We start from the raw sequence: 22,996 nt of genomic DNA, 5'->3' as shown, positions 1-22,996 counted from the left end.
AGAAAAGGCTGTATACATTACATCTTTAATGTTTTTGTCTGTTCTTGCATGCCTATTATATTATTCTAGAAAACAATAGTGGACTTTAGACTTCTTTTGCAACTCACCATTTGTGTTTTGCACCAAATTTTCAGCTTTAATGTTGGAATTTAAATAAGTTAAAATGCTGTACAGATCCATGCACCTGTTTATGTATAAAAGAGTTGATTTCCTCAATTTTAAAAATCTGAACTGTGTTAATGGGCGAGTGGAATAATGGAAGAAAATCTGAGAAAATGATGCAGTTAGTCACTGTGATCTTAATGAAATCCCAAGGTCATTTCATGTGAGTGGCCATGTAGTTGAATGAAGATGTACGTTGGGAAAAGTCAAAGTTGAGAACCGTGTTGCTGAAATTATTGGAATTTTTCTGAAGTGTATTAAGCAGTAACAGTTCAAAAATGTTTTTTGGGGAAGTGGCATGGTTTATTAGTTAAGGATGGAGTCTTAACTTTATGCCATCTTAAAGTTTCTTCTGGCAGGCAGTTAACCAGTCTATTTAGCTCCCAAACACCTCCCCCTCAATTACCTCATTCACTGAACTACACTGTAAACACTTTAAACCAGTCTGCACATTTACATGCTGGTACTTAAGTATTTCTGCACATTTTATTCCATATCTATATTTCTAACTTCACTTTTATGTAATTCTTTATTCTGCATAATTGTTGAATGTTATTGTTTCTTGTTGCGTGCCATGCCATCTCACCATAAGAAATTCCTAATACATGTAAATGTATATGGTGAATAAAGTTAATCCTTGATTCCTGAATGAAATGGGAAAGGAAGATGGTTATCTACAATAAAGAGTGCATGATGTAGCACTCTGGTTCTTCTTAATTAGATGGTGTTGGCATGTTAAATGATACCTAATGGTTCTGTGTAATTAAAAAGAAGCATGATACACTAATTTTCGGTAGAAATTATTTATTTTATTATATGATTGATAACTGACACATTACTGTTTTATTTTCTAGTCATATCCCACTTCTTTTTCATAAATCCATAATAGATGCCTCATGACGATGCATTTGTTTCTGTGTGTTTAATATGACATAGGGTTATGTTATTAATTTTATACCATATGAAGTAACTGTTTGTATTTTATTTCCATTTTAGCCTTCGAAAAGTTTGGCAGCGAAGAAAATGTACAGTCAAGAATGGCTACCTGACTATATCACATGCAACTGTAAGTAATGCCTGTTCATATTTTTCTCTCACCAAAGGAGTCCTTCCAAATTGCAGAGCTATTTAGTTACATTATTAGTCTATGTATTATTGACAGTGTAAAACAATTTCTTTAAAATCAGTGCGGATCAGTTTGTACAAATTGTGAAGAAGAAAATAATGAGTGCAATTTAATAATTAATGAATATTCCTTATTCAGTGGTATCAACTTCAAATAGTAATCATTAGCAAAATGTATTTAGTTTATATTTCATGCTTCATAAATTTGTGATGCTTAGTGCTGTAACCGTACCTTAGTGCTACCCTGAAGAGTGCTGATTGGTTATGGTGCACTTGACTGGAGGAAAACAATTTATGTAATACTTTAATAAATAGACAACAAGAAAATGTTAAAACTTAATCACTTAACAGTGTACTCACTGTCGAATCGGTGTCAGCAACTTGCCAAATGTGACTATCTTGATCACATTCCTTTGGCCCACAGTTCGGATTCAGATTGATTGATTGAAACATGCATATTGAAACATACAATGAAATGCATCATTTAAGTCAATAATCAACACAACTTAAGAACTTAAGCCCATAAGGGTTGATACACATTCCGACACCAGCATGGCATACCACCTCATTCACAGAACACACACAACGAAACAACAACAGCAAAACAAGCCCCTTACCTCCCTCCCACTAACCCATCCAAGTGCACACATACATAGACCTCGAACCGCCCCCAACGCTGGGCCTTAAGCCCCCATTGGATTTGCTGACACTGGACCTTTGACTTCCATAGTGGACCCTCGGTCCCAGTGCTTTAGCCCTTGTGCCTCAGTGAGAGCATATCGCATCATTGGTCATTGTAGCTTGAACTGGCTGGTGGCGTAGTGGCATCAGCGCTGGACTTCGGGGCGAGAGGTCCAGAGTTCGAATCCGGCAGGCTCTCTTGCACGCACAAGATTGGTGCAAAAAGCTTGTCATGATGACTCCACCAAGGGTTGTGCGTGCCCCCCCCCCCCACACACACCCCTAGATCAAAGAGAATTGAATAAGATATTTTGTTCTATTTACATGTGGTCAACGTTAGCTCAACAAATATCATTCAGCTGATCTGAAGTCATGTAAAACACCAGTAATTCATTATTCAGTGTATATTAGTGAAGAAGTTGTGATTAGTGAGGACTGGTGAGAAGCAGTCGGAGAATACCCTGATATGCTCAAAGTTATCATCATGGGACAGCCATCTTCTTCAGCTCGTTAATGTAGATAATGTGGGGAAAGGTTGCTATGATTCAACTTCATTCCCTGTAAAGAAAACCCAGATTCATGTTTTAGGAATTCCAGATACTCTGGCTAGGGGATAACACTTCAGGAGATATTGTATTGAAACCCAAGCAACACAAAAAGTACAAGAGGAACTGAGCAGGTCAGGCAGCAAAAGCAGGGAAATAGACAGTCAATGTTTTGGGTTGAGAAGTCTTAAGAGAGGTCTGTGGAAGTTTTAGAGAAGGATGTAGCAGATATCTGCACATTGCGGTGAGTGGTGGTGCATAGAATCTGGAGGGAGAAGCAGTCACTGGAACTCAGTATCTAGGATCCTTGCTGGGGTAAAACGGAGAGGCCTGAAAATGGGAGTTGGAAGTCACGTCACACAAGATGTTGATGAAGACATGTTCTGAGGAAGGGCAGGTGGCTCTGGGTAAGCACGTGGTCAACAAGCCAGAGGACAGCACTCCATACACAGGAATGCATCTTGAGTGCATTACCATTGTATGTATGCTATCAAAACACCTGAAGCCATATAATCTTTTCATGATGTGGAAAAACTACAGGAAAGACAAATATATCTCAAATTACAGAATAATTATATGGTAATCATCCATTGGGACAGAAATCATCGGGGTCTCTCTTCTCACCATTACAGACATTTACACCACACCCATTTACACCCGCAAAGCTAACAGTATTGTGAAGGACCCCACGCTCCCCTCACACAAACTCTTCTCCCTCCTGCCATCTGGCAAAAGGTACCGAAGCATTCGGGCTCTCACGACCGGACTATGCAACAGTTTCTTCCCCCAAGCCATCAGACTCCTCAATACTTAGTCTAGACTGACATCTGCGTCATTTATTATTATATTGTAATTTGTCCTCTACTGTGCCTAGTGTCTCGTTTATTAATTATTATACTGCCCTGCACTGTCTTGTGTACTTTATGTAGTCCTGTGCAGGTCTGTAGTCAGGTGCAGCTTCTATGTTGCTTTACATAGTCTAGTGTGGCCTTCTGCTGTCTCACATAGTCTAGTGCAGTTTTTGTGTTGTTTCATGTAGCACCAGGGTCCTGGAGGAACGTTGTTTCGTTTTCACTGTGTAATGTACCAGTAGTTTATGGTTGAAATGACAATAAATTTGACTTGAAATGGATCCCATTCCCTTGAAATTTTATGGATGATGTCAATCACTTGAACCAGCAATATTTTTGCAGGAAAAAGGAACCTCTAACATGTTTCTTCCCTTAAATGTTTTGTAGACGTGATTCGTAAACTGCTCTTGATAAAATAATTATTTCTTATTATGACAATCCTGTATCATCTTTGTATGATATTGCTGTCAAATAAGCAAGCTAACTAAAGGAATTTACATTGATGGCTGCTTTACATTGGGAATTAATCTTGCAGTTCCGCTCAGCATCTTTTCTAGAGTCTCAAGATCACCAAAGTGAGGGTGCCAAAACAAGCAGTAAAACTCTGCGAATTGCAGACCCATTTGTACTGAAATCCTGATGGTCCAGCTTTGGACTCACTCATTAGACCAGAATGAGTCTGACCCTATGGCTCAGAATGGTAGGGAATGGAAAAGGTTGGCACCAGTAATAGGAGATTCTATAGTTAGGCGGACAGATAGATAATTCTGTGGGCGAGAAAAAGAAACATGGATGGTAGCTTGCCTCTCAAGTATTCGGGTTCATGATGTTTCTTAATGCGTCCACTATGTCCTGAAATGGGAGGATGAGCAGCCAGAAGTCATGGTCCATATTGGTACCAACGATGTAGGTAGAAAAAGGGAGGAGGTGCTGAAAGCAGAATACAGGTTTCCCCCGCTATTTGATGGTAGTGTTCCTATGAAACGGTTTGTAAGCTGGAATGTCATAAGGTGAAGAAGTGATTACTATTTATTTATATGGGAAAAATTTGTGAGCGTTCGCAGACCCAAAAAATAACCTACCAAATCATGCCAAGTAACACATAAAACCTAAAATAACAGTGACATATAGTAAAAGCAGGAATGATCTGATATATACACAGTCTATATAAAGTAGGAATACTTTTTCACAATTATTGCAGCACTGTCCACCGCAGCAAAAATCTTATGCAAGCGCTCTCGGCAGCACTCGTGGCAAAAACACATGGCGCAAGCGCTCCCGGCAGAAACACTCTTTCCAGTAACCTTTAAGCTATGAAGCTACTGAATAACACATAAAAATACACAGCCTATGTAAAGTAGAAATTATGTACGCCCAGTGTAGTTTCACATACCGGAATCAGGAAGACAGTGAGCACACTGATGATGGTGTGTTAGGCTGAGTCATCGGAGGTTGGGGTGGCGGGAGTTAGAGGAGACTGGGGTGTCATCTCATCGTCATCTGTTTCCATCAGGGCAGGCAGGTCACCTTCTATGTCTGCCTGCCTCAATGTCGAAGGTCGAGGTTCGTCGTCTGCTGTGGTTGACGTGGAAGGTTTGAAAAACGACAGTATGCTTGACTGCTTAGCCTCGCACGTTTTTCTATCGTACAGTTATTTGTAAGCACTCAAACCATGCTGCAAACCTGCCCTAAACCTACGTACCCTTTCAAAATCAAAGTCATATGTACCCTTTCAAAATCAAAGTCATACTTTAAATCATTGCAGTGTTGTCAGTCGCAGCGAAATCTCACGCAGTTGCTTCCCGTTCAGTTCCTGGATGACTACACTTTTGGGCCGTTCACTACTGCGTTCAGTTTCAATTGTTATCCTTTCCTCTTCATCAGCTCTTCATCTCTCAGTTCTTGGTCATGGGATGCCAAAACCTCTTCAACATCATCTTTGTCAACTTCCACAAACCCTTAACCAAACTCACTATATCCTTACTTCGTTCACCACGATCGAAACGCTTAATTATGTCTAGTTTTATGCTAAGTGTAACACCCTTACGTGCTCTTTTAGGCTTTTCCGATACCTTAGAACTCATCTTGCCAACGGATGCCCAAAATAAGTCGACATAAAGCACAGATGTTCACAGGCACATGTTGAAGCAATGCCGGCTAGAATGCAGTTCTGGGGGAGGAACTCGGCTGCTCGGTGCGCACTGCCTTTTTTCATAACAGTGAAAACACCTTCTGTTAGCGAAAACAGGTAACTAATGTAGGTCTTTCACAACAGCGAGTTGACGTAAAGCGAACGTTCGAAAAACAGGGGACACCTGTACAAGGAGTTGGGAAGGAAGCTGAGAAGCAGGACCTCAAGGGCAGTAATCACGGGATTGCTGCCTGTGCTATGCAACAGTGAGTATAGGAATAGAATGAGTTGGCTGAAGGATTGTAACAAAGACAGGAATTCAGATTTCTGGATCATTGGGACCTCTTCTGGGGCAGGTGTGACCTGTACGAAGAGGACTGGTTGTGCTTGAATCCAAGGGGGATCAATAGCTAGTGTGCTGCAAGGAGACACTCTGGCACCCTACATCTTTATAATTGTCCTTGATTACGCTCTATGTTAAGCTACCAAAGATTATGACTAGCTTGGTTTTACCATAAAACCAGGATGAACCAGAAGGGTCAGACCAGTTACGCTCACAGATCTTGATTTTGCAGATGACATAGTCCTGCCCTCTGACCAGATGAAGGAAGCACAGCAGCTACTGGCAAAAGTGGAAATTGAGTGCAATAAAGTTGGACTTCACCTAAACGCTAAAAAGACAGAGTACATGGCATTCAAATGTGATGGTACACTCAAGACCGTAAAGAGTGATACCATTAAGAAAGTCTTAGACTTCAAGTACCTCGGGTCAAGAATAATGTGTTCGGAGAAGGACATAAAGATACGGAAGGCGCTGGCGTGGAGGCTATGAATGACTTGAAGGAAATCTGGTGGTTGAACCTGACCAGAGGGCTGAAAAAGAGGATCTTCATAGCAGTCAGAGAGTCCATTCTCACATACGGATGCGAGACGTGGACACTCACTAAGACCATGCGAACGTCACTAGATGGTTGCTATACACAAATGCTCTGGATGGCTCTTGACGTGAGTTGGCAACAGCACATGATGAACGTCGAGCTCTATGACGACCTACCGATGCTCACTACTAAAATTGAGGCCAGAAGACTGCAACTAGCAGGGCACTGTCTACGCCACCCTGAGCTACCTGCCAGCCTAGTCATCACATGGGAGCCCAAGCATGGGAGGATGAACCCTGGGCGCCCTCCCAAGACTATGGTCAACACGCTCCTAGAAGATAGCAGCGCAGCTGATGTAGATGAACTGAACACACTGATGAGGGAGAGGGAGGACTGGAGAGTCGGACATCATGCCCGATGCCAGCCCCCTAGGCCTGAGTCGACGTCGTTGTAGTAGTAGCAGTAGTAATAATCAATATCCCGGCGGGGAGGTTTGCTAATGCTATTGGGGAAAGTTTAAACTAGATTTGCAGAGGGGTGGGAACCGATGTGAAGAGGCAGAGGATGGAGCAGCTGAGTAGAGACAGCTTGTAGGGAGTTTGTGAGGAAGGAGATGATAGAGCAAAGATGCAGTCACCCTGATAGTTTGAGATGTGTCTATTTTAATGCGAGGAGTATCAGAAATGAACTTAGAGTGTGGATCAATACGTGGAACTGTGGCGTGGCCATTACAGAGTTGGGCTGGAATGGTTGCTGAGTGTGTCAGGCATTAGGTGTTTCAAAAAGGACAGGAGGGGAGGCAAAAGAGGTGGGGGCGTGATATTGCTAGTCAGGGATAGTGTCACGAATGCAGAAAAGAAGAAAGTCATGGAGGGATTATCGACTGAGTCAGTGTGTGTGGAAGTCAAAAAAATAGGAAGAGGGTAGACCCCACCCAATAGTAACAGGGATATATAGGAGCAGATAGGGAGGCAGATTCTGGGCAGGTGCAATAATAATAGGGTTGTCTTGATGGGAGATTTTAACTTTCCTAATGTTGGCTGGCATATCCTTACAGCAAGGGCTTTAGATGGGGTGGAATTTCTTAAGTGTGTTCAAGAAGGTTTCCTGACACAATACTTAAGTAACCCAACCGAAGGAGAGACTGTACTTGGTCTGGTATTGGGAAATGAACCTGATCAGGTGTCAGACCTTTCGGTGGGAGAGCATGTTGGAGGTGGTGATCATAACCCCAAGACATTCTACAAGTATGTGAAGGAACAGGAGGATGAGCCATCTGAGAATACGACCAATCAGGTGCTACAGTGGAAACGTTTGTATGGAGTTGGAGGAGGTAACGGAGGTTCTTAATACTTTGCTTCAGTATTTACCAGGGAGAAGGACCTTGGTAGTTGTAGGGATGACTTACAGCGGACTGAAACATTTGAGCATAAGAAAGAGGATGTGCTGGAGCTTTTGAAAAGCATAAAGTTAGATAAGTTGCTGGGACTGGATGAGATGAACCCTAGGCTACTGTGGGAAACAAGGGAGGGGATTGTTGAGCCTCTGGCGATGATCTTTCCATCATCAATAGAGATGGCAGAAATACTGGACGATTGGAGGGTTGCAAATGTTGTTGCTTTGTTCAAGAAAAGGAGTAGAGAATACCCAGGAAATTGTAGACTAGTGAGTCTTACTTCAGTGCTGGGCAAATTGTAGGAGAAGGTCCTGAGAGGCAGGATTTATGAGCATTTGGAGAGACATAATCTGATTTGGGATTGTCAGCATGGCTTTGTCACGGGCAGGTCGTGTCTTACGACCCTAATTGAATTCTTTGAGGATATGACAAAATACATTGATGAAGGTAGAACATTGGATGTAGTGTATATAGATTTCAGTAAAGCATTTGATAAGTTTCCCCATGCAAGGCTCATTCAGAAAGTAAAGAGGCATGGGTCCAAGGGGACATTGCTTTGTGGATCCAGAATCGGCTTGCCCACAGAAGGCAAAGTGAGGTTGTAGATGGTTCGTATTCTGCATGGAGGTGGGTGACCTGTGGTGTTCCACAGGGATCTTTTCTGGGACCCCTCCTCTTTGTGATTTTTATAAATGACCTGGAAGAAGAAGTAGAAGGGTGGGTTAGTAAGCTTGCTGATGGCACAAAAATTGGGGGTGTTGTGGATAGTGTGGAGGGTTGTCAGAGGTTATAGTGGGACAACGATAGGATGCAGAACTGAGCTGAGAAGTGGCTGATGGAGTCCAACGCAGGTAAGTGTGAAGCAGTTCATTTTGGTAGGTCAAATTTGAAGACGGAAAATAGTATTAATGATAAGACTCTTGGCAGTGTGGAGGATCAGAGCGATCGTTGGGGTCCATGTCCATAGGACACTCAAAGCTGCTGTGCAGGTTTACAGTGTTGTTAAGAAAGTGTATGGTGTGTTGGCATTCATCAACCGTGGCATTGAGTTCAAGAGTCATGAGATACTGTTACAGATATATAAGACATTGGTGAGATCTTGGAGTACTATGTTCAGCTGTGGTCACCTCACTACAGGAAGGATATGGCTACTGTAGAAAGAGTGCGGAGGAGATTTACAAGGATGTTGCCCAGATACAAGGAGAGCGTGCCTTATGTGAATAGGTTGAGTGAAATTGGCCTTTTCTCCTTGGAGCAACGGAGGATGATAAGATGAGAGGCATTAATCGTGTAGATAGTAAAAGACTTTTTCTCATGGCTGAAATGGCTAACCTGAGGGGGCATAGTTCTAAGGTGCTTGTCAAGGGCAAGTTTTTCAGACAAAGACTTGTGTGGAATGCACTGCTGGTGACAGTGGATACAATAGGGTCTTTTAAGAGACTCTTAGATAGGTATATGGAGCTTAGAAAAATAGAGTGCTCTGCAGTAGGGTATTCTAGGCAGTTTCTAGAGTAGGTTACATGGTTGGCATAACATTGTGGGCAGAAGTGCCTGTAACATGCTGTAGATTTCTATGTTTGCTAGAGTATAAATTGTTAACATGCGTTTCTGCAGATGCTGGAAATCTGGAGTAACACACAGACAAAATGCTGGAGGAACAGAGCAGGTCAGGCGGCTTCTATGGAGAGGAATAAAGAGTCAAAGTTTTAGGCTGAGACCCTTCATCAGGGGCCACCTGCCCGACCTGCTGATTTTCTGCAGCATTTTGTGTGTGTTACTCTGGAGTGTAAATATAATGGATCAGAAAGGCAGCTGGTGCCAGTGTGCTTATATATTGTAAAGTTTAAATTCACTGGAAATTTTATTACACCACTGAGTATCAGGTTAATAAAAACATTGAATTAACTGTATTGAGGTATTAATAGGAGTAACATCCAATGGTTCAGAAAATCTCAAGTGTCAGATTTTTTTCTTGCAGGATAGAGGCATACTAAGTGTTTGAAACACCAATGTGCATAGCTATTCCTGAGTATCGCACCCCTGAATGTACCTGCTGTAAGTCTGTAATTTATATGTATGGATAAGCCAGTTAAAAACCTACTACCAAAGTAGTTGTCTGAACTTGCGAGTTTAACGCTTGCCAAAACTAGCATGAACCTGATAGCAGACATTGCTGTGAATACATGCAGTTAGACACTGAAAACACAGATGTGGTTGCAAAGATTTTTGTTCCTATGAGCTGCAATCTACTCCAGAGCAATCTCCAGTTTACAAACAATTTTTTTCAAAAAATTAAAAACGTTATGTTTATATGATGTCAAAATGCATTTCGAATGGTATGATAAGCCATAATTATACTTAGCTGCTGCTTTAAAAAATCTGTGTGGATTGTAATTATATCAGTTAAAGTTGTCAGGATTTAATACCTTTTTAATTAGTAATTAAAAGCTTGATACTGGAGCTTCAATTTGAATGCTTAACGTATGCTCCATTCTTTATTTTGTGTTCTGTAAAATATTTTAAAGTTACTCATCACTTCCTGTTTGGTTGTCTTGTGAATTCATGGTGGTATGATGACATAGTAGTTAGTGTAACACTATTACAGTCCCAGTGACCTTGGTTCATTTCCTGCTGCTGTCTGGAAGGAGTTTGTACATTCTGCCCATGACCGGGTGAGTTATGGAAAAAAACAATAGGTCCAAGGTAAAAGACCGCAACTGGAGCAGGGCAAACACTGAGGGTATTAGGCATATCTTGCTGAGTTAGTTGGCAAGTGGTAGGCTCAAGGGGCAGCACGTCCCTGTTACTGTCATGGGTAGATGGATACCAAGTTACAAACCTTGGTGTGTGTTATAGAATTTTTCAAAGAGATAACTAAGGGGATAGATAAAGGTAGGGCATTGGAAGCTGTTTATTTGGACTAGTAAGGCCTTTGGCAAAGTCCTGTATGCAGCTATCTAGAAGGTTCAGTCGTATGGGATTCAGGGGGAGCTAGCAAATTGGTTCAAAGTTGGCATAATGATAGGAAACAGAGGATGATAGTTGAAAGTGGATTCTCTGACTGGTGGCTTTTGACTCATGGCGTGCCCCAGGGATAAGTGCTGGGACCTCTGTTCATTATGGAGATGATTTGGATATGAATGTACTTGGCAATGATTCGCATGTTGCCTAATGGCACGTATTTGAGGATGGGTATTTTTGATGTTGAAGCAGGTTATAAGAAATTTCAAAAAGATCTTGATCAGGGAGATGGGCTGAGGAATGGTGAATGGACTTCATACATCAGTGTAAATTAAGCCAGGAAAGGACTTGTACAGTGAATGGCAGGGCACTGGAGTGTGTTGTGGAACAGAGACACCTAGGATTACACTGAAAGTGGTTGTGCATGTAGGTACTATGGTGATGAAGACGTTCAGCATACTGGCCTTCAATCAGGGTATTATATTTAGGTCTAGGGACATTATTTTGCAGTTATAGAAGTTATTGGTGAGACCACACTTGGAGTAGTGTGTACAATTTTAGTCACCCTGTTATAGGAATGATATTGTCAAGCTGGAGAGGATGCAGAAGTGATTTACAAAGATGCTGTGTGGACTTGAAGGCCAGAGTTATACAGAGTTTGGCGATGCTTTATCGTTATTCGAAATTCAAAGTAAAGTTACTTCAGCTCTCAAGTCCAGGCAGCATCCTTGTAAATCACTTCTGCACCATCTTCAGCTTGGCAATATCATTCTTATAAGAGGGTGGCCAAACCTGTAGAATATCCAGCAGTTTAGTGAGCTGTCTGTGAAGCACCTCCATATATCACTAGCACCATCTTGAAACTGGAGTGTAGTAGAATGAGGAAAGACTTTAAAAAGTTTATAAAGTCATGAGGACTATGGACAAGGTGAATGATCAGTATCTTTTCCCTAGGGTTGAGGAGTCCAAAATTTGACAGCACGGAAACTAGATAAAGAAGGGAGGGATTTTATAAACCTGAGAGGTAATTTTACACAGAACTTTGAGTACCTGGAATGACCTGCCAGAGGCAGGTACAATTGCAGCATTTGAGAGGTACTTGGATAGGTACATCAAGGGGAGGGGCATGAAAGGTTATGGGCAGCAGCATGAAACAGTTGGACAAAAGGGTCTGTTTGGAATTGCAGACAATAGGCCTCTTCTCCAGCAGACTTGCAAACCCAGGGTTCTGGTCATCAGGCCTCAACTTCTGGAACTTCTACTTCATCTTCAGTATCAACCCCAGGACTCACTGATAACGACAAATGGGGACCCTGGATTAGAACCCCGAAGTCCAGACTCTCAGGCCAATGACAGGAAACAGAATACTCGGCCTCAAACTCCAGTCACGTTGACTTGTGTACCTAGTGGGTCACCGTTTTTTCTGCCTCCTACTCATATGGAACTCCAATCCTGAAACCTGCCAATTACTCGTTCACCTGAGGGGGCCATCAGCCCTCATCCTTGCTTGTCTGCCGGCCCAACATCTGACTATGGATGTCCTTCGTCACACATCCACATTGCTGTCCTTTGAACACAGAGGGGACACGTAGGCTACAGCCTGACTTCTAGCTACCCCGTATCCCTGTCACTGAATCTCAATCTGACCCATAACTCCCCTCTGTTCCTAAAACCAAAATTGTATCAAGGTCATTTATAGGAGAATGTCAGGGTAGCAGTCTGTCACCTGAAGCTTAATAGAAGGTGGATGATGCAACAAGACAATGATCCGAAACTGAAGAGTAAACCACCAACTGAATCGTTTAACAGGAAGAAAATTAGTGTTTTGGCTTGGCCAAGTCAGAGTCCAGACCTTAACCCAATTGAGATGCTGATGCATGACTTGAAGAGGGCTCTTCATGCAAGGTATCCCAGAAATATTGATGAACTGAAACAGTTTTGGACAATCCACACCAGGGATGTGTAAAAAGAGCTACTTTTTAATCATGATGGCAATCAAGGTTTCAAAAGCAGAGTTTCATGGCAGTTTTTCTGATTTGAGGAGCAACCAATCAGCAAGAGAGATTCATTAGAAAGGGCCAGTAAGAATAATCCAAGTTCAAGCTGAACGGATCATTCATTTAGAGTGTGCCAGTCTTCAGAGTGGTTTTGATTCATCAGGCTTAGGCGAGATCAGTTCTGGGTGACGTAAGTTGTCTTGTAAGTTACACTCTCTCTGTTATTTGTTCAATCCTCATCTATTAGTGCACAATGTAGTGCCTCCAGTCTCCCAGATAAACACATCTGCACCAAGCTACAGGTCCTGAGGAACTGGAGCTGCAACTTGATGATCTTCGACTCGGGGTGATAGACAGGAGCTATAGGGAGGTAGTCACCCCTAGGCTGCAGGAGACAGGAAACTGGGTGACTGTCAGGAGGGGAAATGCATAGCCAGTGCAGAGTACACCTGTGGCTGATCCCTTCAATAACAGTTATATAACTTTAGATACTATTGAGGGAGATGACCTACCGGGGGGAGCCACAGTACACTGAGTCTGGTGATTTGGCTTGGAGGAGCTGAGAAAGGTAGTAATCTCTGGATTGCTGCCTGTGCCACATGAAGGTAAGAATAGAATGATTTGGCAGGTGAATGTGTGGCTGAGGAACAGGTGCAGAGGCCAGAATCAGATTCATAGATCATTGGGATAGCTTTAGGGGAAGGTGTGACCTATACAAAAGGGATGATTTACACCTAAAAAGCACGAGGGTCCAATATCCTTACGGGCAGGTTGGCGGGTTGGTTGTTTGGGTTATTTAAACTAATTTGGCAGGGAGATGGGAACTGGAGTGATGGTCCTGAAGGTAAAATAGTTGGGTTACAAACAGGCAATGTGTATTGAGCCTCCTAGCAAGAAGAGGCTGGTGATAGGGCAAAATTACAGTCAAAAGAATGAGTTTCAACGTAAAAAGTAGAGAAACTCGAAAAGCGTGAACACAAGACCAAAAGGGTTATATTTGAATGTGTGTAACATACAGAATAAGGTTAATGAACTTGTAGCGTAGTTACAGATTGGCAATTATGATGTTGTAGGCTGAAAGAAGATTATAGCTGGGAGCTTAATGTTCAAGGATTCACATTGTATCTAAAGGATAGGCAGGAAGTTGGGGGGTGGGTGGTGTGACTTTTCTGGTAAAAATGAAATTAAATTATTTGAAAGAGGTGACATTGGGTTGGAAAATATTGAAATGTTGATAGAGCAAAGGAATTGCAAGGGTGAAAAACGACCATGATGGGAGTTATATAGAAACCCCCCCCCCCAAAAAAAACAGTAGTTAGGATATAACAGTAGCGGGAAATAGAAAATGCATGCCAAAAGGGCAATGTTACAATAATCATAGGGAATTTCAATAGGCAAGTACATTGGAAAAATCAGGTTGGTTCGGGTTTACAAGAGGGGGAATTTCTAGAATGCCCATGCGATGGCTCTTTTTAGAGCAGCTTGTGGCTGAGCCCATTAGGGGATTGGCTATTCTGGATTAGGTGTTTGCAATGAACCAGAATTGATGAGAGAGCTTAAGCTGAAAGAACCCTTAGAGGAAAGTGATTATAATGTGATCAGATTCACCCTGAAATTTGAGAAGGAGAAGCTAAAGTCATGTGTTACAGTATTACGGTGAAGTAAAGGAAATTACAGAGGCATTTCTAAGGTAGGGATATGTTTGGCACAACTTTGGGGGCCGAAGGGCCTGGATTGTGCTGTAGGTTTTCTGTGTTTCTATGAGAGAGGAGTTGGCTAGAATTGATTGGAAAAGACCACTGGCAGGGATGATGGCAGAGCAGCGATGGCTGGAATTTCTGGAAGCAAATCTGAAGGCACAGGATATACACATCCCAAAGACGAAGAAGTATTCTAAAGGCAAGATGACACGAGAAGTCAAAACCAACATAAAGCCAAAGAGAGAGGATATAATAAAGCAAAAATTAGTGGGAAGTTAGAGGATTGGGAAGCTTTTAAATACGAACAGAAGGCAGCTAAAAAAGTCATTAAGAAGATAAAGGTGGAACATGAAAGTAAGCCAGCCAATAATATTAAAGAGAATACCAAAGTTTCTTCAATGTAAAATAAAGAGGCAAGAGTGGATATCAGACCACTGGAAAACAATGCTGTAGAGGGAGTAAGGGGGGACAAGGAAAGAGGTGGCTTTTGAAAGAAATTGTGGAGGCATTAAAAATGATCTTTCAAGAATCACTAGATTCTGAAATGGTTCCGGAAGACTGGGAAATTGCAAATGTCATTCTGCTCTTCAAGAAGGGAGAGAGGCAGAAGAAAGGAAATTATAGGCCAGTTAGTCTGACCTCAGTGAATTGAACTGACTTTATTTTTTACATACTGCATGTACACGAGGAGTAAAAATCTTTAGGTTATGCCTCCATCTAAATGTGCAATTTATAGTAATTTGTAATAAATACAGTTAATATAGCATAGAAGAAGAATTGTATCAGTGTGAATTAATCAGTCTGATGGCCTGGTGGAAGAAGCTGTCCTGGAGCCTGTTGCTCCTGGCTTTAACTGTTTCCCAGATGGTAGCAGCTGGAACAGTTTTTGGTTGGGGTGACTTGGGTCCCCAGTGATTCTTCAGGTCCTTTTACACCCCGTCTCTGTAAATGTCCTGAATAGTGGAAGCTCACATCTACAGATGCACTGGGCTGTCCACAACACTCTCTGCAGGGTACTGCGATTAAGGGAGGTACAGTTCCCATACCAGCTGTGATGCAGCCAGTCAGGATGCTCTCAATTGTGCCCCTGTAGAAAGTCCTTAGGATTTGGCAACTCATGCCAAACCTCTTCATCCATCTGAGGTTAAAGAGGCATTGTTGTGCTTTTTCAGCACATAGCTAGTATGTATAGACCACATGAGATCCTCAGTGATGTGTATGCTGCAGAACTTAAAGCTGTTCATCCTCTCAACCCCAGATCCATTGATATCAAAAGGGGTTAGCCTGTCTCCATTCCTCCGGTAGTCCATAACCAGCTCCTTGTTTTTTGCGACATTGAGGGAGAGGTTGTTTTTTTGACACCACTGTGTCAGGGTGATGACTTCCTCTCTTTAGGCTGCCTCATTATTTGAGATTAAGCCAATCAATTGTAGTATTGTCAGCAAATTTAATTAGCAGTTTGGAGCTGTGGGTGGCAACACAGTCATGGGTATACAGAGGGTAAAGGAGGAGGCTTAGGACATAATCCTGAGGGGCTCCTATTTTGAGGGTCAAAGGGGCAGAGATAAGGAAACCCACTCTTACCACCTGCTGGTGTTCTGACAGAGTCCAGGATCCAGCTGCACGAGGCAGGGTGAAGTCCGAGGTCTCTGAGCTTCTTGTCAAGCCTGGATGGAACTATGGTGTTGAATGCTGAACTGTAGTCCAAGAACAGCATTCTCACATAAGCATCCTTCTCCAGATGTGTAACGACAGTGTGTAGAGCTGTGGCTGTTTAAGTCATCTGTTGATTGGTTGCTTCGGTAGGCGAATTGTAGGGGGTCCAGTGTGGGTGGTAGCATGCTGCAGATGGTGATCCTTGACCAGCCTCTCAAAGTATTTGCTTATTATTGAGGTGAGTGTGACTACCTTGTTCTCTTTAGGTACAGGGACAATGGTGAATGTTTTGAAGCAAGAGGGCACTCTACACTGGGAGAGGGAGAGATTAAAAATGTCTGTAAACACACCTGCCAGTTGTGCCACACACATCCTGAGTATCTGCCCTGGGATGCCATCTGGTCCTGCAACCTTATGACTGTCCACTCGTTGGAAACTTCAGCCTCAGAGATGACCAAGGTGTAGGTCACTTAGGCGGCTCTCCTCGGGGCCTCAGTGTTGGCGACATTGATCCAAGCATAAGAAAGATTTACAAACAAGCTGGATGAACTCAGCAGGTCGGGCAGCATCCGTTGAAATGAGCAGTCAACCTTTCAGGAGTTCCAACTTGTTTGTACATCCTGATTTGACCACAGCACCTGCAGTGTGCTTTGTGTGTAAAAAAGATTTAGCTCAACTGGGAGAGGGGCAGTGATGTTGGCAGCACCAATGTGTTTAGCACTGAAATCTGTGAAGGTGTGCAGACCTTGATATAAGCTGTGTGTGTTGTTGGCATAAGCAGGGGTTCTCAGTGTAGAAAAGGCAGCATGGGGCACCTAGGCACGACTTGAGTAGCAGCAGTACTCTCAATGGATACGATTAAATATTCCCGTTTCAGTCTGTTACGGCTAAAATACACAACTGCTTCCAAGGTCAATAGTCAACAAAGATGTCTTAATCCGTTTAAACGATCTATCGCAGCTTAAAACCAATGGAAACAACACCGTTTGTGATCAAATGTGCCCATGGAGGACACCTCAGAAGAAGCACATAGATCAGGATTACAAGTGCGTTTAAGGAAACGGTTTGAAACTCTGTATACCGACGATCTTGCTCGTGAACATGCAGCCTCTAGTGATTAAATCGATGATCTCAGAGCCAGTGTGCTGAATCAGAGGAACATTAGTACCGTATCTGTCCCTTGTTTCATGGAATCCTGGTTAACCCCGTCCGTACCAGATGCAGCAATTCAGATCGATGGGTCTACTATACACCGTCAGGATAGATCTATAGAGTCTCTCAAATGCAGAGGTGGAGGAGTATGCCTCATGATTAACTCTTCTTGGTGCACAAATATATCAGCGCTGACCGAATTCTGCTCACCAGACCTGGAATATCTAGCAGCTAAGTGCCGTCCTTTTTACCTGGGGAGTTCTCTGGGGTCATTCTGGTAGCAGTTTACATCCCACCTCAGGCCAATGTCAATCAGGTTTTAGATGATCTAAGCAATGGAATCAACATGCACAAAACAGCACACCCTAATGCCTTCACTATCATTTTGGGAGATTTTAAGTCTGTGGCATTCAAGTCTGGTGACTCAGGCCTGTGCCAGAAAACCAGGTATGATTTGCGGAGGGCTATTTCAAGGGTGAAGGGACAATTTCGAGAGAGATTGGAGGCGATATCAGACGCACCATAAGTCTGGCAGGGGCTGCAAGACATTACTTCCTACAAAGCGAAACCCAATAGTATGAATGGAGGCGATGCTTCACTAGCAGATGAACTCAACACTTTCTATGCGATCTTTGAAAAGGAGAACACAAATACAGCTGTGAAGATTCCCGCTGCACCTGAGGATCTCAGGTGGTGACGAGAGGGCGTACTGGAGTGAGATATGTCAACTAGTGAAATGGTGCTGCAGCAACACCCTGGCAGTCAACATCAGTAAGACAAAAGAGCTGATTGTGGACTTCCAGGAAGGGTAAGACGAAGGAGCACATACCAATCCTCATAGAGGGATCAGAAGTGGAGAGAGTACCAGCTTCAAGTTCCTGGGTGTCAAGATCTCTGAGCATCTAACCTGGTCCCAACGTATCGATGCTGTTATAAAGAACGCAAGACAGCGGCTATACCTTATTAGGAGTTTGACGAGATTTGGTATATAAACAGATACACTCAAAAACTTCTATAGATGTACTGGGGAGAGCATTCTGACAGACATTCTCACTGTCTGGTATGGGGGAGGGGAGCGGGGAGGGGGGCTACTGCACAGGACCGAAAGAAGCTACAGAGGGTTGTAAATTTAGTCAGCTCTATTTTGAGTACTAGCTTATAAAGTACCCAGGTCATCTTCAAGGAGTGTTATCTAAGAAAGGCAGTGTCCATTATTAAGAACTTCCAGCACCCAGGGCATGCCCTTTTCGCACTGTTAGCCAGGTAGGAGGTACAGAAGCCTGAAGGTGCACACTGAGCGATTCAGGAACAGCTTCTTCCCCTCTGCCATCCGATTCCTAAATGGACATTGCACCCTTGGACACAACCTCACTTTTTTAATGTATAATATTTCTGTTTTTTGCATGATTTTTATTCTATTCAATATACGTACACTGTATAAAGTAAAGATTTACTTTTTTTTGTTCAATATTATGTATTGCTGCTGCTAAGTTAACAAATTTCACGTCACATGCCGGTGACAATAAACCTGATTCTGATTTTGAATTTGTGGAATTTATTACTACAGGCAGCTGTGGAGGCCAGGTCATTGTGTATGCTTAAGGCAGAGCTTGATATGTTCTTGATTGGACATGGCATCGCTGAGGCGGGGGAAAACGGATTGAATGGTGGAGCAGACGAGGGGCCAAATGGTCTGATTTTACACCTATGTCTTATAGTCTTGCTGCTAAAGGAGCTTCCACCAATTACTAAATACAAGGGTTCCCATACTTTTTCCAGCCTTGACTGCGAATGATTAAACAATGTGTTGAATGAAGACATGAGAAGTACAGTAATTTGTGGGTTATTAGTTTAGGCAGATGGTGTTTGTCTATTATCGGGACTTGGATGAACCTCAGACCATACTTTGAGTAATTAATGCAGAAATCCAGGCAGTTGCAAAGAGCTCAGTCCCCACTCTAAATATCTTGTGGTCAATTAATGACCAGAAATTAGTGTCAAGAACTGGTCAGAGTTTAGGTATTTCAAAGCCTTTCCACAATTAACAAATATTATCCCTCTGACATAAGATTGACACCGGGGCAAAATATCTAACTTAATTGGTGACATTTGCAGTAGCCTAAATCTTTCTGTCACCTCTCTCACAATAGCACACCACAGTTTCTTGTGTAGGCCACGATGGATGGCATCACCGCATAAACCTCCAAATTCTATCACCAAGAATGATGAGAACAACAGGCCCACAGACACAGCACTGCCTCGAAGATCCCAGTCAAGTCCTGCATGCTGTAACTTAAAATTTTATCAATAGTCCATCACTGGTTCTAAATTTTATTTCCCGTATCCCATTGTCTGATACTTTCACCAGGAGTGTGGTCGTTCAGGAAGATGACTCGCCACTGCCATCTCTAGGGCAGTTAGGGATGGTTCTGGTCTTTCCAATATAGCACAAAATAAAACACATTCTATTTTAATGCTATAGTTAGTATATTATTTTTTGTAAAGGTGGTTCCCTTTTGGTATACAGTTGATTCTGGTTAATTGGTCTATTGGTTAATCACAATAGTTGCTTATTTAGGACAACTCTTGAAGAACAAAAAGTAATTGAGAAAATAGCCAGATTCCCTCTGATAATTTGGTTCGCTAAGCTGCTTACTTGGGACAGGAGAATGTTGTGAACAGTTTCTAACTAGTGTCAGTCACCTGCACTTGCGTGGCCATTAGGCACAACACTGTCCTTAGAGTGAACAGTTTTTAAATAGCATTAGTTTCATTGTTTGTGTGCAAAAAGCAGTGATTTTTGTCACTGATAGTTGGTGAGAAATAAGCAGAAAGACAATTTAGAACTTATTTTTAATGCAGTTTCAAGCATTCAAGCATGGAGATGCCAGAAATGAAGCAATTTCACTATTCCAGCACATTAGCAACTACGAAGGATTTGAAAACATTGAGTCATCTTGAGTATTACAATGAAAATGAAGATTTGGAGGATGTTACTGTGTGAAAGCCGACATTATCTACACTAGGTGTCTGTGCTAATTTTGTGCATTTACAGTCAATAAAATACACGTACGTTCGAATGCTGTTCATAGACTTCAGTTCAGCATTCAACACAATCATTCCTCAGAAACTGATTGGGAAACTGAGCCAACTGGGCCTGAACACCTCCCTCTGCAACTGGACCCTAGACTTCCTGACTGGGAGACCTCAGTCAGTCCGGATTGGAAGCAGCATTTCAAAACCATCGCACTGTGTACGGGGGCCCCCCAGGGCTGTGTGCTCAGTCCACTGCTGTTCACTCTGCTGACCCACGACTGTGCTGCAACACACAGCTCGAACCACATCATCAAGTTCGCCGATGACACGACCGTAGTGGGTCTCATCAGCGAGAACAATGAGTCAGCATACAGAGAGGAGGTGCAGCGGAGATGGATTGTTGACTTCAGGAGGGCACGGAGCGACCACCCTCCGCTGAACATTGACAGCTCCTCAGTAGAGATAGTTAAGAGCACCAAATTTCTTGATGTTCACCTGGCGGAGAATCTCACCTGGTCCCTCAACACCAGCTCCATAGCAAAGAAAGCCCAGCAGCATCTCTACTTTCTGTGAAGGCTGAGGGAAGTCCATAATTACAGGCAGGATATTAATAACGTTGAAAGAGTGCAGAGAAGGTTCACAAGGATGTTGCCAGGACTTGAGAAACTGAGTTACAGAGAAAGGTTGAATAGGTTAGGACTTTATTCCCTGGAGCATAGAAGAATGAGGGGAAATTTGATAGAGGTATATAAAATTATGATGGGTATAGATAGAGTGAATGCAAGCAGGCTTTTTCCACTGAGGCTAGGGGAGAAAAAAATTCCAGAGGATGTGGGTTAAGGGTGAAGGGGGAAAAGTTTAAAGGGAACATTGAGGGGGGGTTTCTTCACACAGAGTGGTGTGAGTGTGGAATGAGCTGCCAGATGAAGTGGTAAATGCAGGCTCACTTTTAACATTTAAGAAAAACTTGGACAGGTACGTGGATGAAAGGGGTATAGAGGGATATCGTCCAGGTGCAGGTCAGTGGGACTAGGCAGAAAAATGGTTTGGCACAGCCAAGAAGGACCAAAGGGCCTTTTTCTGTGCTGTAATGTTCTATGGTTCTATCTCCCACCCCCCCATTTTCACCACGTTCTACAGGGGTTGTATTGAGAGCATCCTGAGCAGCTGCATCACTGCCTGGTTCGGAAATTGCACCATCTCGGATCGCAAGACCCTGCAGTGGATAGTGAGGTCAGCTGAGAAGATCATTGGGGTCTCTCTTCCTGCTATTACAGACATTTACACTACATGCTGCATCCACAAAGCAAACAGCATTATGAAGGACCCCATGCACCCCTCATACAAACTCTTCTCCCTCCTGCCATCTGGGAAAAGGCACCGAAGCATTTAGGTTCTCACGACCAGACTATGTAACAGTTTCTTCCCCCAAGCCACCAGACTCCTCCATACCCAGAGTCTGGACTGACACCAACTTACTGCCCTCTACTGTGCCTATTGTCTTGTTTATTATTTATTGTAATGCCTGCACTGTTTTGCAGTCCTGGGTAGGTCTGTAATCTAGTCTAGTTTTGTGTTGTTTTACATAGGTCAGTGTAGTTTTTTTTGGATCTTCCTGTTGATCTCAACAACTTAGTCCGCTGGAGCTGACTTCACATGCTAAGACAGGTATGTCCCTATTTCACTGGGGTATGAGGCCTGCTGGATACACTCACTTGGTTTAACCCGCCTGTTGATGCCGTTTACTGGGATGTGGCTGCTATCACATGCAAGCATCTACTTGGAGCCACAGATGAGAGCTGTATGTCTGGTGGGGACCAAAGGTGAGTGAGCTGCCCCAGAATGGGCAGGGCATGTCCCTTCACTAGAGGTGCCACCTCTCCCTAGATACCCCACACACTGGATAAATTCTATTGTTATGGCTTGAACGGTCATAACTTGAAATTAAATAACTAAGCTAGATATTATTGGTATTTTTCCCAAGTGTTGAAAGGAGAAATGTGCTGTGATAGTAGAAAGTTTTAATTGGCAGGAATATGTCCTTTTCCAGATGCATTATCCAGTCCTTCAATATATTTAGGTTCTTATTTTCAACCCAGTGAATGTGGCCTTATTCTCCTTTCAGCATATTCTTTGGTACCTATTGTAAATGATAAAATTAGCCCTGTTAAGTAACACCAGAAAAGCCAGTTTATCTGCTTTGAATGAGATGGCTGAAGGAAGAGCCTTGCTCTGGGCTGGCATTGAACCTACCATCCGAAAACATGGAATTAAATTTGCGATGGGTCCCCTACAAAACAGCCTAAATACACTCAGTGGCCACTATTGGGTACAAAATGTACTGAATAAAGTGGCCACGATATATTACTGTGTGTTTGTGGTCTTCTGCAGTATGCCATCCACTGCAAGGTTCAGAGATACTCTTCTGCACACTACTGTTGTAACACATGCTTATTTGAGTTACTGTTGCCTTCCCTTCAGCTTTAACCAATCTGGCCATTCTCCTCTGACCTCTCTCATTAACAAGGTGTTTTCACCCACAGAACTGCCATTAACTGGATGTTTTTTTTTTGTTTTTCATACAATTCTCTGTACAAAAAAAATCTAGAGACTGTTGTGATCTAGCAGATGAGCAGTTTCTGAGATACTTAAACCATGCTGTCTGGCACCAACAATCATTCCACAGTCAAAGTCACTTTGATTACATTCTTCTCCATTCTACTGT

At 42.8% G+C, this 22,996-nt stretch overlaps 1 protein-coding gene across 4 annotated transcripts in view; it reads left to right on the top strand.

Annotated features, from left to right (window-relative positions):
• The window catches only part of LOC140731478 (arf-GAP with SH3 domain, ANK repeat and PH domain-containing protein 1-like), a 424,608-nt gene that overhangs the window by 243,188 nt on the left and 158,424 nt on the right, over positions 1-22,996 (top strand). For all 4 annotated transcript variants that reach the window (XM_073052979.1, XM_073052971.1, XM_073052959.1 and 1 more), the window contains exon 13: positions 1,159-1,228. In XM_073052979.1, coding sequence (XP_072909080.1) covers positions 1,159-1,228 — 70 coding nt within the window. The remainder of the gene's footprint in view (positions 1-1,158; positions 1,229-22,996) is intronic.

Source organism: Hemitrygon akajei, chromosome 1 (genome assembly GCF_048418815.1).
Source record: "Hemitrygon akajei chromosome 1, sHemAka1.3, whole genome shotgun sequence".
Lineage (NCBI taxonomy): Eukaryota > Metazoa > Chordata > Chondrichthyes > Myliobatiformes > Dasyatidae > Hemitrygon > Hemitrygon akajei.
The sequence above is the reverse complement of the archived record's forward strand: the minus strand, read 5'-3'. Positions and strand labels throughout refer to the sequence as shown.